Here is a 19,059-nt window from a genome sequence, read left to right as displayed (position 1 = left end):
GGAAAAAAGGGCTTCACCCTGAGGGCAAAAACATACCGAAGATGCTGAAAGTCTTTACGTTTTGCTCTATTGCATAATTTCCCTACATTTGCTGTCTGGCAAACACATGCAGACCTTTTGACTCTTAGAATGTTTGAACATTATCCCTTGTATGTCCAAATGAATCACACACTGTTGGGAACACATTGAAGGAAGATAAAGAGGTTCAGGGACGTGAAATATGAAAGGAACATTAAACTGAAAAGCAAAACAGTTTTATATGCAAAATATATGCAAATGCATAGGTGAAATTAAACATGGAAGCAAAATTAGATTAAATTTAGTAATAAAGAGAAAATTAGGGGATGTTACTGTTTGCAGGTAGCCTAATGCACAACAAAGTTTAATTTGTCACATTTGAATGAGCATTGTATTGCATTGCAAAGCACCTATCAACAAACATGTGAATACCTAATGATACAAAATCAGAGAAGTGTATTTTTGTTATTACTCAGTCATATATTTGGGCATAGCCATACTATTCATATGCTAAAAGTAGGTAATAGGAATAGAAATAGGAATCCCATATAGCATATTTAAAAAAAATACAGTTGTAGAATTACAAAGATTTTCTTTTTCAAGTCTTTTCAATTGCTTATATGTATTTACTTATGCAATAAGTTTATTGATTTAAACTGTAGTAAAGCAATATTATAATGTATTTAATGGGATTAATAGTAGTTCTTTGTTGTTTAATAAAAACTGCCAGATCAAGATGTTATTACATGTTATTACTGCGTCTCACAATATTGTGAAACAGTCTTCTGCTTGAGCTTTTCAAATATTCACCATGTTAGCATAATCAACAAAGGTCAGGTATAGGGTTATGACTAATTTAGAGCTCTCTAAATTAATTTCATTGCTACGTATCTATGTTAAGTACAATCAGCTGCATAAGTCATTGTAACCACTATGTTGTTAAATGAATAGAATTACTTTCTCTGTTTTGAAAGCATGTTACTATCAAGCAAAAAAATACAATCTTAATGTAATATTTTTAGATAAGAACAAAATTTTAAGTTTAATTAGCTAATCCGTCGCTGGTTTCCTGTTGTGAGAGATATTGACTGCCACACTTTGATTTATCCTCTGCAATTAAGAGACAATAGCGAAGAACAATAACTCTTGATTGTTCAAAAGAACTGAATAATTGTTCACAGATGAACAAAAATCACGTTTTAATACTGTTTATTTACTGTAGGGTGTTTTATCATATAACTGACTGTAGCATTTTGTAGCCTCTTATTTGTAACTGGTTAGGTAAAAATTAGTCTCCTCTTTTAAAACAAACTTATGTGCAATGTTTCCCAGCAGCAACAGTTAAAGCAAAGATATAGATTAACAAGGAAGGCTGAATATCAAATCAAATTACACTCAAACAATAAACATGACATACTGACCAATTAATTAATTAGTAACATGCATTATCAATCATTGTGTATAGTAGCAGGGTTGGTTAAAGTTTTGCTGATATTTTAGCAATTTGATTAATATTTTGTTAGGTTTAGGCACCAAATAGTTGGTCAGAGGCAATTGTTTTTATTTGGCTAGGCATAGGCAAAAAATATCTTAGAAATAAATTGTTGTTCTGGGCCCCTAAACCAAAACTCCAATAATAAATAAAACTTCAATATTTTCAACTGTTAAACTAAAATATTGATTGTGATCACCGTAAGTACCACTCGTCAGACTAATAGTCCAACATTCCTGTCTGACACTTAGCTGTTAGACAAATGTAGGAATGTTTGTGTAATTTCCTCAGTAAAGAAAAAACTTGACACTTTCACTGGCATGGTGTTTCACATGGAATGTAATGTGAATGTGTTCACGTGTTAGTCTGCAAATTTTAATGTTTCATTTGGATTCTTTTATGATGGAGCAACTCTTACCAGCTCTCAGAGATGTTCATTTTAGGGTGCTTCATAGTTCAGAAATAAGAAATGACTACATGAAGTTTCTAGTCTGCAGATTTTGCTCCTTTGCTCCCTTGTGTTGTGTTGTCTGTCACAAAAAATATTGAAGTTTGTCATGCAGTATGATCAAATGTAAACACATTTATAAGGAATGCTATATACTGGAAAATTTATTTTAGCCTTTTGTTTCTCTAAGACACAAAGCCTGACCAATATGCCAAATGTTGTAGTGCTGTCAGTGCCTCACTGACTGTGGGCTCACCTGTTAATTTAAGCGATTCAAACATCAAAGGTAGTTATACATAGAATTACTGTTGGCTCTCCAACCAAAAATGTTGCATCACTACATATGAGTAGAGTACTTTGTAAAGTGTATTAAAACAACCTCAGTGGAGTTAATCTGAAGTGGGAATGTTGATGCATACATTTAGAACGTTATTTCATTAGAAATAGTAGTTTGTGCATAGGTTAATGTTTGTGTCTCTTTTTTTTTGCTTTGTTTTTATCCAAAGGTAAAGATGTGTACAAAATTTGACAATTTTTGTATTTGTCTTGTGATTCATTATGTGAGTCTGACACATAGGTGACACATAGGAAACATAGGTTTCTCCTTCTTCCACATTTTCTGTGTTCACTCCACACAGAAAATTAATAAATAAATTCCCTCCGATATTTTGCACTCAGTTTGCCTGCCTTGGCTCAATGGAGAGACCAAACTCAGGCACAGTCAAGTACATTTGTATCTTCATTTTTTGCTCCTGACAAAAGTGACACTTTAAACCAAACAATTTCCTCCAGCAACGTTGAACCATTTGGTCACAAGCTCTATAACACCCCAGATGCCTACTCGCATGCAAAGGGAGACACACCCGCTCACATCCTCTATCTGTCTTCTTGAAGTAATGTCAGCATAATGCAGTGCCTGAGAGACGTTTCCACCGTATGATTCTCGACAGCTGGTCTGTGTGGCAAAGATACAGAGCATGCCAATAGCCTGTTGAAACCCTTGTATTATTATTTTTTTTCCCCTATATCTGAAGACAGATTTGGAACAGTACCACTTTGTTCACATGAATGAACCTGTTTTACAATTATTTTTTCTTTTTTTAGTTTAAATGCTAGATGGTCCATTTTGTTTCAATAAATCTGTTTGGATTTCTTCAAATCTAGAGGGTGAACATTTTGACATTTACTGGATTGTATACTAAGAACCTTAATAGAAGCAAAAACAGAAGAATAGAGCTGTTTGGCACTGGTACTCAAAGAGTATTTATGTTTCTGTCCAACATAAACTAGTTTGCACAAACCTATTTGTCAAATCTTGTATTATACATAGTTAGATTTTTGAGGTGAGACAACGAGTGAGTGCTTGAAAAACCCTCTCCAGCACGTTAAGTCTAATTGCTTTGTTTTACTGTGTTTGGTGCATCAAGCCATGCTTTATTCTCAATTAGTCTGGCATATTCATTTTTGTCTTATTTTTCTGTAAACAACCAATTTGTATTATTATTTGAGGTTGTTGCACTTGACTCCCTACCAATGTTAAGCAAATTTTATACATCCAATGTGATACTTCTAGCAGTAGACGTTTGTGTGGATTATATTTATCTATGGGTAAGCTGTTGCTGCCTTTTCTGTGGGGTGCCGCTCAATTGTGTTAGTTGTGCATTATTTATTCCTGGGCTGTGTATTCTAATTAACCAGGATACCCACACCAGCGCTGCAAGCAACCAGATCGTTCATTAAGCTCCCACATAATGTTCTCTGACTCTTTTTTTTTTTTTTTTGTATACAAACTTATACTTTCACATATGCACACACAAAACACATAGACACATTCAGTGGCCCTCCGGCTTCTGTCCTTATTGTACACAATGCTTTGTGAGCATGACTGAAACTACTGAATATCAAATATTATCATATCATTAAGGATGAGAATTAAGACTCAAACAAAAATGTTGCTAATTTGAAGTGAGTCCTAATTGTGGTAATAATATATCTTCTTAATTTTTTCATTCACATTTTAGTCCATTAAGAAAATTGTTTTTGGAGTTCATGTATATCTAGGAAGAACACTAAAATTCTGGGGTAAAGTGTATTATTTTGTCATTTTTAGAGTGCACTTACTTGCACCCAGGCCATTACATAGGTACAGAAGTTGCGTCATCAATGGCAGAGATACAGAGATGAAAAAGGTACCTTTTATACCATTTTTATATCAATCAACACTGCCAGAAAATGTTATTCAGCACTTTGGTACAATGCTAAACTAACTGGTCACTTCCTTGCAAAAAATAGATATATACACATCTCTGTGTTATCTCATTAATGCTGACTTTTGAAAAGTCATTTATAAATATCTCTATTAATACAGTGTTATGCCTTATGCATAGTGCATTCTACTACTAAAATGCTGCTAAATCAGCATGTTGGCAGTATTTTAAAGCTACTGTCTTTTGTCAATTTTGGCATGAGTGCAGCAAGCTAAGGTACAGTTGTGTGTTCAGAATTGGCAGAATTTTCAGTTTCAAAATGACCACTGCATCAGAGGATAATGGCCTCCATGAGGTAAAAACAACAACAACTAAAACAAACATTTTAGGTTACATTTACATACGTAAAGCATTGGTAAAGAATGGTGTACAGACACTTTAGTTAGTTATTTAAAAAGAATCCATGTTGTAATCAATACTATTTTATGCAAGTTTCCTGTCTTGCATCAAAAGTTACAGATGCAAGTTAGGAAGTAACTTGCATCTGAACTTCCTTTATTTACTTATTAGGATTTTAAGTGAGATTCTCAAAAATTTTGTAAAATGATAACTGAATGCTATGCACCAAATGTGACACACTCAATAGATTAGAGCAGGTATTCTGATGAGACTTGTTAGTCAGATTAAAAGTAGCTTTTGAAAATAACAACCTATGCAGGTATTAAACATACTTTTCATTAAGCTCACATTTCAGTATTCCAAATGTTTAAGTCAAGTTGAGTTTATTTATGTAGTACATTTCAACAAGGCAGTTCAAAGTGCATCACATCATAAAAATATAACACAGCAACCAATTATGAAACAGCAATAAACATTGCATTTTGCCTAATGCCATCATCAAAATCATCAAGCAAATATACATCAAATATATTGATCAATGTTACACTTATTATTGATCAAAGACAACTTTAAACAGGTGAGGTTTTAGACTCAGTAAATAATAACTAATAACATCTTGATCTGACAGTTTTTATTAAACAACAAAAGACTACTATTAATCCCATTAAATACATTATAATATTGCTTTACTACAGTTTAAAGGCTGATTTTATTAGTCTGATTCTAATCTTTGTCATATTTTGAATGTAGGTGGAAAACAGAAATAAAAAAACCCATCAGTCTGTGCATAGTAGTGTAATTTGTTTTGCTTACTGAATTACTACACTAAATTAACTATTTAACAATATTCTAATTTACTGATTTGGTCTCGGTACTCCAGGACTTTTGTTTCTGTCTTTTTGGTGTATTTTCTTATGCATTTATCAACACAACACTAATACTGAGCGTTGTTCCATTGGATATTTCTTCCTGTTAAAAACAATTTATTCCCACTGTCACCACATACTTGCTCAGGAGAAGGGATTGCTTTTAAAGTGAATGACTCATAGCAAGTGGTCTGTTCCTCACTGCCATTATTTTCTTTGCTGACTTTGACTGTACTGCATTGCAATTTCACCATCACACCATTTGTCATAATGTTTATGAATACTGTATTTAGGTAAGAATTGGACCTACTAGTCTTGCAGCTTTTTGACTTGACATTTGTTCTGAATTGGTGCAGTGAAGAATTCCCACGTCTAAATACTTTCTGTTTTGGTTTTCTACAGATAACCACACAATGGCGTCCTTTTCAGCCATTAGTATTCGGATCCTGGATGTAAATGACAATCCTCCTGAACTGGCTACACCATATGAAGCTGCTATATGTGAAGATGCCAAGCCAGGCCAGGTATGATTGTTACTTTTTTTTAAAACAAAAAAGATCTGCTAAATATATATGAATTGCCCAATATCAAAAAAAGCACATAACACTGAAAGACACATTCACAGTTGGCACGGAACACTTGCTCTCAAAAGTTTAGCCACTTAGGTTAAAATACCAGGTGTTTGTGACATAATTTTGTCATTTTTAATATAATAGATATCTTGTAAAATAAAACAAAAATCAGACAAATGCATATATAGAAAGAAAAATACATATCTTTTTTGCATGCGTTTGCATACTCCTAAACTAAGTTTTAACTAAAAGAAAGTATTTAATCTATGTTAAGAATTTTACCTTTTGACAAAACATAATTTTTTTTTCAATGACTTGAGATGGATTTCATTAGACTATGACATACAGTATTATCCAGCAAGGGTCTTTGTAGGACTACATTTGTTTGTCATCAACCTTACTTGTTAGTCCAGACATATGAAAAATACTAGAAATAGTTTCTAACATTTCTAGCATGTCAAGTCTCTGGAGTTTCACATCTTTCATTCTGTTCTCTGCCTTCCCTATTGAATGAAAGTGACACATTGTTAAAATATTTGAGTCTTAAAATAAAAAGCTGTAGATTTCAAGGGATTTGTCACATAAGCACAAGTAATATCCTGATTTTTTTTAAGCCTAAGTTTAACATAACTGAAAGCTTATGAGGATTTCCGTATGTTTAATTGGCACAAGAGCATGAATCAGTGTTGCATTTCTTTTCTTTGTTAGAAATTCTAATAAAAAATAAGTAATTCACTTCTGTTTGTCTATAAATTTATGTATATTTTTGCATTTGTAAAGCATTTTTGCAAACATTTGGAGTAAAAAATCTTACACAGAACAAGAAAAATTATTCTGAACATGAACCAGTTAAACAATTAACATGACCTTGCAAGGATTTGCAGGTATTTGCTTTGTAGAAAATATTCTTGGAAATAGTATTTAAATGAATATCAGATTATTCCATTATAAAGGTTTACTTTGTGATGTGTAAAATTCTGTTTGATAAAAGTGTGTTCTTTAGGCTATAAAATTAAAACTCAATTCACTTGTTTATTTCCCACAACATGAACAAATAGAAAACCACCAGTGGCATCTTAAAAGCCCAAAATTATTAATAAGTTTAGGGCAAAGGGCCGTTTTACCATGTACCAACCAAACAGTGATGATTGATTGGACAGGCCTGTCTGGATAACCAAGACAAAAGGCGCTGCTGCCTTCCAATCATATAGAGGTCCAGGTCTTTCAGTTGATAACGATTAAAAAATGGACAAAGTAGTTAGGGAGTTTTATTCACCTTACACCGCCGCCAACAGGCCTTTGGCAGAGTTAGACCCAATTATCATGGGTAGAGCAAAGGAATAATTAAAACAGCGAGACTTTAAAGCAGGGCCCCCATGTTGGAAGCTGCATTTACATGTGTAATGAGGCTCAGGCCTCTCCTCTCATTGATCCATAGGCTCTTAACCACTTATAGCCCCCTTGTGCCTCTACTATACTGCCAGTCTGAGCCTCAGCTGAGCACTGTCTGGTCTGATCTCTCCCACTCCCAGCTCCTTTCCCCATCTGCAAAATCCCACATTAACCTTCATCTCCTAATCACAACGAGATGATTAGTCTTCCTGCTAAAAAGAAAATTACATTTTCTTTTGCGCTCACTAGAGAGATAAAGGCAGGAACATATTTCATGTTGTTATTATGAACAAACAATACAAACATTAAACTATGACATTAAAAAATTCATATGTACACTTTTGTTGATCCTTTGGTGCTGTTTTACCATGTACTATATGAATATGAAGGCAGGCAAATGTATGTATGTTTATTGTTTTTTGATTTATATGTTGCATGTATTTCCATGTATTGAAATGCCCAATCAGCGACTGGAGTTGCGAGTTAGCTGTAGCTATGTACTCTTGGTGCTCAAGTGACAGACTTGTTGTCTTCTACATTTATATACCTTGTCCCTGCTAAATAAATGAATAAATTAATTTAAATTAAATGGTGAAAATGCTTACCCAATAAATTACATTTTATTCATTTTATTTTATTAACATCATACTTTCATTTGTGCATTTTGCGTAACTGAGTTGTGGATGATCACACAGTGGTTACCACTTACCATTTGGTTGTGGATTTTTCAACTGTGAAACCTGTAGGACAACCCTTAGCTATTTTAAGCAAAAAGGGTTGCAACAATTCCCCTCAAAAGAAAAAAAATGCCTTTTGGATCATTGTTATGGCAAATGGCCTGTACCTTTATTCTGTTTCAGAGAACTACATTATAATATAATTTGCAGTATTTCTAGTTAAACCACCAGATTGTCATATGTACACACCATTTTACAGAACATAAATACAGTACCCACTTGCAAGAATTTTGATTAGACTTTTACTTTACCTGTAATTTAGATATCAAAATTCAAAGGTTGCATTGAACTAAAGGGTTGTTGTCTGAAATGCTGTAGTTCTTTGATGTCTACAGTTAGCAAAGATGCAACTGTTTGTTCAGTAACAAAAAAAGCTGCCAAAAGAATAGCCTTGGGGTATGTACATCAACAGACAGATTTTGTTATTGTAAAATGAGATTCATTTTGTTCTAGTTCCCTTGTATGTTGTTGATCAATTTGCAAGCTTGGAAAAACCAGCAGCTTTCAGAAATGGCTATAATTAAGTCAAATTTACTTTTACCTGGAATTAGCAGATGCTGGTGTGCGCCCCTCCTTTGCCTAATGCATTTCCCTTTGGATTCACAGAATGTGCATGCTAGTCAGTTGCTGCATCTGAGTTAAGAACAGGTTGTGGTTGCTTTATTCACTGTTCGTTTAAGATTAATTTAGCACACAGACCACCTGGAATTATGTAAATGGACTGATAGTAATTGACCAGCTTAAGCTTAAGATGCAAAACTTTCAATAAGAGGAGTGGACACTAGTTGTTTTTTTCCAAGGAAAGGCTGAAATCTAGTTTGAGCCATGATTCACTGTACGTGATTGATTGCCTGACTTTGTTCTTACTAATTATAGGTAAGCAGTAATTATTTTTCATAGACAGTCCAACTTGGCTGTCGGTATAACAATGAGACAGATATCTATTTTATTTTTTATCCCTTGTTGCATCTCAATACCTGTCTCTGTAGAGACATACAGTATAATAAAGGCTTGCAAGAACACCTACCGCACTCACATCCTTTGCTGTCACACTCTTGATATATCAGATCAAACCCTGGTTTACTAAGCTAAAAAGGGTTGCTCTATTGCAGCCTGTTTTGTGCTGTGTTATCTCCCACTTTTGTTAACAAAGTGTCGGATTTCTGGCTCAGCTCTTGCTTTTAGTGGAACCACAGAGAAAATCAGATTTACCTAAACCTTTTTACTGCGGTTGTGTTTGATCCTATTTGAGGGCTGGCAACACAATCATTTTTGTGTTTAGAAGGAAAATACACAAGGGGGCAGAGAGAGGTTAGGTAGGAGCAAAATAACTAAATGACATGGGTTAAACATGTTTTCATTGTGAACTCTGCTCAACCTGGGACAATGGAACATACAGACTGTGCTTCTTAGGCCTTGATGAATATAGTTACATGACAAAGACAGATAGAGCAGTATAAATACTTTTTCCTTACTTGTGATGGGAAATGATGCAGGCATCCCCAACCATCTTAAGAATGAAAATAGTTTTTCATTTATCTCATAGCTTTGTAAGCATGTTCAAAGTAAGCAGAATTAACAGTTTCCATAGTGGCAAATTCTGATTTGACTTAAAATCTCTCCTAAATTCTGTAGTTTTGTCTTTATTAAATGTGAACTACAATTTCCACGGTCAACCCATTCCTGATCCTGTGGTATTTTCCTGACAAAATACAAAGGGACAGATATCATATAGTGCAATGTGAACAAAAAAGGGCTGTTTGGACAAAGAATGGCCTTGGGTAACAGTGGCCTGTCAACTTCACCGTGTTGTCTCAGCTGATGGATTGGGTCACTGCGACAGATCACCTCAGTTTAGCCACAGCACCGCCAACCTCCAACCCCCGGGAGACATAGTTAAATGTTAAGGTTGAAACATACACACACACTGATGATACTCATGTATGCAACACTCGCTCACCTCATATACATGGAGAAGAAATAGAAAAACAAACAAGACACATTGGGTATATATAGTAAAGTTACAACAAATCAGGCAACAAAAGCACTGTCTAACTTCCGGACTTGCTAGACATTCTTCCATGTGTAAGAGACTGTATGAGTCATTTGTCCTACTCACCAAATGCCTCGTCCTTTTGTTGTCTCTAAAATATTTAAGACGGTCAGATACAATAGCAGATTTCACGCCTAGATGAAAGCTGTACCAGTACTCATTTGTAACAGTAGTGTGTATATGTATATGTGGAAAGTGGGTTATGAAAGTGGGGGAAGACATGCATCAAAGGTCATCAGGTCAGGAATCAAATCTGTGACAGCGGTGTCAAGGACTATGGCCTCCTTACAGCACCCTGGTCAGTACAGGATCTGTCTCTGTCCCTGGTGAAGCTTGCGTCATAACGTCAGACATAGAATACGAACACAACATTGAACTTAATTGTTTCAAGTAAAGTCAAAGTAAAAATTTCCTTTTAGGTAAAATTTGTAACTTTTACTTCAATTCGACACAAAAATGTAAGTTGTCATATCTAAGCCAAAAGAATTAAGTGAGATTAACGTAAATAAGTCCATAACATGAACTACAGCCCAAATACACTTTTTAGAGTTAATACCAAAGCATTTCTGTTTACCTATTGCCACTTTAAGCTACAACAGCATATCACAATAACAGCTTCTTAACACAGCAGGACACTACTGAGCCACACCAAGAGTGTTCAAAACTTTTCTAAAGAAATAAAATGCAAAGACATAGCATTTATTTGGTCACCATAACCTTGATTTTGTGCATTAGACCAATCTCATTTTGGAAGGAAGCTCAATTCACAAATACCCTGCTGCTGAACCAACATGGTTGACTTTCTACTATAAGTATCACACACTCCAGGACAACTTTGGGATAGTTCTTCATCAAACACTGATTGGTCACATCCATTTTCACTTCATAATTAAGGTGATCATTAATGCTTAGGTGATTACCATATTGGATTTTTTGTTGTTTATTTAACTAATTGGGTAACTGTTATAAACTATTTTTTGCTATTTTTAAGTTAATCACTGCACTGCCTATGTGTGCATGCTTTAATCTGAGATTCTACATTAAAAGCTTTATAGCGCTTTGGCTTTACTTCCAGGTTAGTGCCTTTGTGTCCCTGACCTGAAAAGAGTTTGCCCTCCCCACTTTTATTAAGAGACTAAAACCATGAACACCCACATTGCTCCTTAAAAGCACAACATGTTCTCATTCCCATGACATCAGAAATGCTATTTTTTTAAACACCTATAGCAGCTCTCATACATGCAAAAGGTGTCATTTGGATTCTTTGCCATAATACATTAGACACAGTAATGTCTGATGCTAGGAGCAAGTGTTACTTTGAAAACAAGTTTAACAGTTCCCTTCGAAAGCAACAAGAGTGATGATAAAACAAGCAGCAAAAGTCTACACCATTGTAGATTCCGATATGTATCTTTTGTGAATAGGTGGTTAAAAAGCAGCTTTTTCCTATTTTTCTTTCTAAATATTTGAAGGAAAATATTTAGAACATTGTTTTTATAGACACTGAGGGACTGTGGAAATTATTTCTCATGGCATCTTAACTGCAAAAGGTAGAATTATTTTCTTTAGGGAATTAAGTTGAACTTCTGTAAGGTGAGTCAAGTTACCACAATTCAGAAAATGGATGACAGCGTAACTTGCAGATGCATCACTGTATCCTCACAGCTTCTTGAAGTATGTTTTTGCACTCAAAGACAACATGGCTTGAATGATAACATTTTAGGGACATATGCCTCAGGTGTTGTATGATACCATTTAGTTGATGTTTTCATATTCCTAGTCTGTAAAAACAAAATTAGCTGCCAGTCACTGTGATGTCTTCCTTTCAGCAATCAAGCTCTTTCCGCCCACCAGTGTTGCGCAGCACTTTTATGCCATGTTGCCAAACCCATGGCTTAAAAGTTCAGACATGCCCTTTTCAGCAAATGTATAGTTCCCCTTTATGTACTGTAAAGCCAAAAATTATATTTACCCCTGGCAGTTTTATATTTAAAATTGTCTTCATTCGATGAAGTCTGTTTTTAACTAGACATATGTGTGAGAAGAAAAAAGGAAAATGCAAAATGAAAGAGAATCTTATTTTCATCTAATATATATATAAAATTTTATTGCCATTATAGCAATTAAAACTTTTTTACTATTGCAGTTTAGATTATTTTTATCATCTTTATGTGATTTTTGGTTGGAGGACCTTACTGTCCCTCTAATATTTTGTGAAATTTTGTTAAAATTACCAATATTCAAAAGGATTTTTAATGATTCTGTAAGTTTGCATTTTAAAGTCGCTTTTTGACATAGTTGAGAGCTCTTTAGAGCTTTGTTTTTACTACCAGCGCCCAATTATAATAAAGCCTTTTTATTCTAAAAGCCTGCAACAAACTGATTCAGTACACTAATTATTTTAATCTCCTCTTCACTTGTAAATTTAGAATAAAGTGTTTGCTAAATCATTTTCTACAATGGAGCTACAGCACTGTGGATGCTTGTCATGGTGGCCCTATGTGAGCTGAGACGATACAATGTACAAGAAGCAATGTGTGCGAGATTTATGCAAGTCAGAACCAAATCATAACTTACCATGAAATGGGACAAACACCAACAGATAGAGATGCAGTAGTTTGAGACTTTAATACTCTTCAAATAAAAATAACTCAGCCATACAGACTGACTGGAAGAAGTTACTTTTAACCACCTACAACCTTCTGTGTGAGATCTTCTTAAGCTAGTATTCAAAGACCTTAGTAAAACACAGTATTTACAATGCAGCTCGTTTTATGTTTTTATAAATCATAATTGTCTGTATGAATAATGTCAAGAAAATCTCTTATCGGCAGGTAAAACAAGACTTGGACACGTTTGAACTTTGGCAACAACCACATTTATTGTTATTGCTGTGAATCTCCTGTGTGCCCCAGAGCCATGAAAAAAGAAAAAAAAAAAAACAGTTTAATTATCCGAAGGGCACAATAATAAGAATTTTCACCCTTCAAAGTAATGGAAGAATTCTGCTTTCAGTGATGAGCCTCCCAGCACATTTTAGGTTGTTTCATGTTTATTTTTTTATTTATTCAGGTATTCATTACCTTTCTGGTTTGCTGATTTTGACTGTGAATAAGAAAGATGCCTCCTTCTCACAACCTTCACCTTTTAGACACATCCAGTGCAAATGGGCTCCACTTTTGGGAAAGTCTCCCCCTCTAGCTTTCCAAAGATGCAAGAGATTTAAGGGGGTCAAGAAAGGGTATAGCGAGATAGAAATCTAATTAGGTGATTTTTGCTAGAGGGAGCTTCAGTTGGCACTCGATAAACTCCCACACAGTCACTTTCCTTCGTGCTCGTTTTTCTCTGTCTCAGCGCTCAGTTTTCACTCACTCTGCGACGCTCCCTTAGAGTCCCCCGCTGAGGGCACGTAACAGAGAGCAGATCATGGTTCTCTTGCAACAACTCAATCGGTGTTCATATTTTTCTTAAAAAACGTAGATTTCCTCTTAGTTGCTAACTTTTTTGCTTACACGTTTTTTTTCTTTTAGCCTTGCTCATTATTCTGTTACTTTTAAACTAAAAAACAATACATGCCAATGACAGGGCTTCAAAGGCCGCTGTGAAAAAAAGATCAATTCTAGGTTTTGCATTTTTCACAGCCCACTCTACTGTATTTTTCAGACATTTTTGTGGATGAGTAGACATGTAGTATATTCTACTTTACGTTTTTTTGTTTGTCATTTTTGCTTGAGTGCACATACACAAACAACTCTTGGATGAATATTCAAACACCTAATGTGTTGAAGATTAATTTCTTTCACACAACAAACCTTGCTGTCCTTTTAAATAATTACTTTGTCATTTTAGGTTTCTCTTTTTTCCACTAAGATCTCCATGGTTTGTTTTGTTGATCCTTCTTTTGTTGATCTAATGTTTGGTTTGGACAATTTGATTTACAGTCTGTTAACTGTGAAACCAGTACAACTACAGTCTATTGATGTTATTTAACTAAGTGACAAATGTGGTATTGCAAACTTCTTATAAACCTTTTTTTCTTTAAACTCTTGGTTTTATAACCATCATTTGGACCAGCTCAGATAGACTACATTAAAAAAAGAGATAAAGGGAAAAAGCAGATAGCAATTACTCCAGGGGCCCTTGTTCTGAAAGCAGGATCAGTGAAGACCCTTATTAAATTTTGGAGTAACTATGTGCATATCTTGGGTTTTCAGTTTCAGAAAGCCAGATAGCCAGTTATCCTCAGTCAACGTACTTCACAACTTACTCTGTGAACCAACCTTGCTTGGTAAGGAGGATTGTTTAAGCAAATCCTGAGTTTGCCCTCTGGTTTTGCTGAGACCTGGCCTAAGGGAAAGTGTCAGATCTGGCATGTCCTTTTCTGGGGGAGATGATGGAGAGCATATACTCTGCAGAAATCTAACTCAGAAGTGGGTGATCACACCATGATTAGATGTTTTATCATTCCCGGATTAATATATCTTTGAACATTACTGTTTTTTGGCACAGTCAGTATATCTCTGAAATTTCAGCCCGCACATCGCTCATATGACTTAACAAGGACATTCTTTGAGTTGCACTATTTTAAAGCCAACGGGATTCTTACAGGAATGTTACTGTAGCACCTAACCTGATACTGTATAGCAGAGGTCAGCTCTGAGAGGTGCCTAATTTAATTTCCCCCTTAGCAAAGTGTCTCACCTCTCAGGTGAGACACTGGGGTTCAATTCCGCTTGAGAAAAGGTATTCTTTTTCTCTTTTACGCTATTGGTATCAATGAATGTGAGAATGTTAATCAAGGCATATTTCTCTGAATATTTGTACCTAGGGTTTTTTTTTCTTTACATAACTTTTCAATAATTATTTATAGTGACTGTTGTACATCTTCTCTTCTCTCTCCGGGAAAGCTTCTAAATCATAAAAAAACATAACATTTTTATTCATCTTGCCTTTGCATTCATGTCTCTGCCAATTTTGTTTTCTGCTGTTCACACAATCAAGGACTGTCAGCTGGAGAAGAATCAAAATTATCTAGGTTTTCTCCAGTTAAAGGGCAGAAATCTGGGACAAAACAGCACCTGCTGAAGTAACATTCCACACATGCACAACTCATTTTGTGCAGAGACTCATTTTACATAATGATTGGATTTATTTCTCGTATTTCTGGTCCAACAAAGTATGGCATAATTAGCAGTGACGGTGAATGGGTTATCGCCCTAAAGTTTAAAGTATTTGTAAATGGATGGTGGTATTTAATTAAGTAAGGAATGACTTATCTCAGTAATGATGGTTAAGGTGAATGTAGATGGATGTCAACACTAAACCTGAGCTGTAACTATATTTTGTGGTACATAAATTTAGTTAACCCAATAAAAGAAATGGATAGAAACAAGGTTGCAAGATGTGTGAAGTCAATGAGTAAGATAACAGATAATGTCAAATAAGACAGGGAAACCTTGGTGACTACTGCCAGTAAGATGAATGTTGTAAAATACAACATCAATAAACAAAAAAGCAGTAAGCCTTTATGCGGTTTATGCAAATATGCAATTTATTGATAATTCCTGCCAACGCCCTGTGTTTGACCTGCACTCAGGTCAGAAAAACATGGGGAAAAGCAACTTTAATCAAGAGCAATTTGATGTGTGATTTGCCAAAATGCCCCAGTGGCTTTAAAATAACAAATAAGAAAGTTATTCCTCCTTTTCCATGTTAGCAATATGAGTATGGTTGATAAATGAGTAATTATAAATGTTCTGACAAACTGCCAGCAAGCCACTCCCCTCTGCCAAACCCCTCTGCTGCATCTTTCTTCTCTGCCAGGTGGATTCATTCTCCTACCAATCAGAGTGTAGGTACTTAAGGGGTGACTGACCTGGCACTCCTGGTTTTGAAGTGCCACAGCATGAAAGCAAACAATCCTGGTAGCACGTAAACTGAAACTGTGCAAAAGTTTCTAAAAAACTGTTAAGGGACAGCCGGTAAGCTTACAATACTGTTGCTGATAAACATGGACTTGGATTGATTGTTTGAGAGTTAATATTATAGAAAAGAAAAAAGAAAAAAAGACAAGACAATACACTTGGTGTTTATTGGTTGAAGTAGAAAGTGAAAAAAAAATGTTGGTTAGGATGTTTGATTATGAAATTAAATGTTGTTAAATATGCTAATTTATTTATTGGCGTTGAATTTTATTATAAAACATTTGCTATTTATTATACTTTAGGATTAAATGGTTTAAAGGGGTGGAAATTTATCTTGTTAATTTCACAGTGTATTTATCTTGTTAATTTCAGATTGTAATAGATGTGTTTCTGTTTGTTTTGATGTTTTTCAGCCTATGTGGTTGGACTACAAAAAATTATGAAAATTAAGATGGACTAACCAAAATGAAGACTCCTTGAGTGAAATTCAGTTATGTTTCACAGTAGAGACCTATCCTGTTCAAGTGGGGATCGCACAGTAAATTAAACCTAACAGAACTTGACAATAAAATCATAACAGCAGTAGAAACCAATAAAGTTAAAGCCTCTCTATTTTGACACCCATTTCAACATATAGAATAAGCATTGTAGTATTTAACAATGTTGGAGGTGCTTTCAGGATGTTAAAGTTAAAGTAACAAACTTAGTAAAATGGTCAATTCTGTGGTGCACAATCTGGTGGTAAACAAGATACTATCTCCTTTATGTTCATAGAACAGAATATATGTTTACAGATGGAAAATATTAAATGTGTTTGGATTTTCCTGTTATATTGAAACTCTACAGTACAAATGGAAGCTATCACACTGTATAAATTACAGTCAGTTGGAATAGCTCCCAGATTTGAAATGTTCTGATTACCAGGGATAGACTGGTAATGTGTCCATTCTGGAAACATCCAGAATGGTTGTCCGGTCCATCATCAAAGAGTCACAGTGAATGCCTCTAACAGCTAATAACAGCAGGGGACACAGCTTTTTTAATTGTAGCCGAGGATGCAGGTGTCTGTGCATTTCTTGAATGCATCACATGCTTCTTCGCAGTGCACCATTAAGACGCCGTATCATTTACCATGAAGTCATGCCGCAGAATTTGTAATTACAAACTAAGCCACATTATCCCAAATAGCCTCCTTGAGCCATGGGTATGACTAAGCCTGTTGTGTGTCTGTGATGCAGTGTTAGCGCTCAGAAGCCATTTATTGTAAAGGTACAACTGTGTCCTGGAAGTGTGACTGTAATCAGCTCAGACCCAGTAATACCTAGGCTACATTCGTTCTCATAATTTAGTGGTGTGCAAGGCACAAAGGTGGCTTTCACATAAACATAAACAGGATCGTAACCATACCATTAAAGGACATTTTGGGCTTCAGAATGGCCGTAGTTAAGAATTTGATTGTTTAGGAGTCAGTTCACATATAGAGAAGCAATAAAGGATTTAGGTCTGAAAATACCTGCTTTTACCGTGACACATCAGAACTATAATTAAAGGAGAATGCACTGAAGTTCAGTTGAAGAAAAATCAATGACTTTGATGACCATAATGAAGGTCATAAATTTTGCAATAAAAAAAAGTTAAATGTGTTGTCAGAACTTAGCAGTAGTTTTCCAAATAACCGATTTGGGAAACTCAGTTATAGAAATCTGTTTCCAGGATTTCTGTTAGATTTTTATTATTTTTTATTTAATAACTTATTTGTTTGAGATTTGACAAGAGGTTTCATAATGAGAATATCATATTGTTCCCTCCTTCTCTTAGTTCTGCTTTAATAAAATAAAAGTAAAAGAAAACATAGTACATCTCTTCTCAAATCAATCAAACTTTAAATTGGCGTAGCAATATAAAATCCCCCATGCTCCACATGGGTTTATCACACCTATCTGCATGCACTTTGAGACTGCTTAACTGGCCATGAAGTTTGGATGAGAGCATATAACAGTCTGCCTATCACTGTGACTGTTTGGTAACATCACAAAAGTTCATAATGGAAATGACAAAATCCCACATGCTTCTGGCACTTCTAAGCATCACCAAGAAACCAATGCCAATGAGTTTAAATATAAAAGTTATTTTAAACAATTGTGATGAAACTGATTTTATACAGAGAATATATGCTTGTAAGAAAAACTAACAGAATTAATTTGTATTGATCCGATCTCCAGTAATTAAATATGTTGCGTAATGAGAGTGAACCTTGAAGTTGGGGGTGGTGGGTGAGTGTTTAGGTGTTGGCACCAGGAATGCTGCCGTCTCTGTGTGGAGTAGGCATGTGAATGATGCTGGGGGTGGTGGAGCAGCATCTGTGGCAAATGGGGTGAAGGTGCGTCATTGTTTGTTGGTCCCTCTTGCTCAACCTGATGCTGCTTCCTGACTGGTGCCTGAGGGATTGGGGCCCAGGAGGCTGGAAGTAAGAAAAAAACACCACAAAAAAACTTTTTTTGTTTTAGTGTCTGACAGTGACTGTTAGTTCACTCTGAGAACTAACAGTCTGACAGTTAGTCTGTCTAACTGTCAGACTAACGACTTGTGCTAAGTCGTTCAGTGCTAAGTCACTGAACGATTTGGCACCACAATATATTAAAGATCTGCTGTTTTTGTATCAACCTTGCAGACCAGCAGCATTCAGCTTCTATGTACCAGAAATCTGGAATAAACTTCTATTCCTTTAAATGAGGATTACAAATCCATTAATTTAAAGATGCTTTTGAACAATAATAAATGGAACATTGACCAACATATTTGATGTGCATCAATGATTTTGATGATGGCACTCATCAAAATGTTATGTTTGTTACTGGTTTTCTCAATAATTGAATGGCAGTTTTTATGACTTTGTATTTTTGTGTTTTATAATGTAAAGCACTTTGAACTGCCTTGCTAGTGAAATGTGC

At 35.1% G+C, this 19,059-nt stretch overlaps 1 protein-coding gene across 2 annotated transcripts in view; it reads left to right on the top strand.

Moving 5' to 3' along the window:
• cdh22 (cadherin 22) overlaps window positions 1-19,059 on the top strand; it is a 160,610-nt gene that overhangs the window by 126,326 nt on the left and 15,225 nt on the right. For both annotated transcript variants that reach the window (XM_032550378.1, XM_032550377.1), the window contains one exon: window positions 5,833-5,954. In XM_032550378.1, coding sequence (XP_032406269.1) covers window positions 5,833-5,954 — 122 coding nt within the window. The remainder of the gene's footprint in view (window positions 1-5,832; window positions 5,955-19,059) is intronic.

This window comes from Xiphophorus hellerii, chromosome 20 (assembly GCF_003331165.1).
Source record: "Xiphophorus hellerii strain 12219 chromosome 20, Xiphophorus_hellerii-4.1, whole genome shotgun sequence".
Classification (NCBI taxonomy): Eukaryota; Metazoa; Chordata; class Actinopteri; order Cyprinodontiformes; family Poeciliidae; genus Xiphophorus; species Xiphophorus hellerii.
This window is presented reverse-complemented; position numbering and strand designations above follow the sequence as displayed.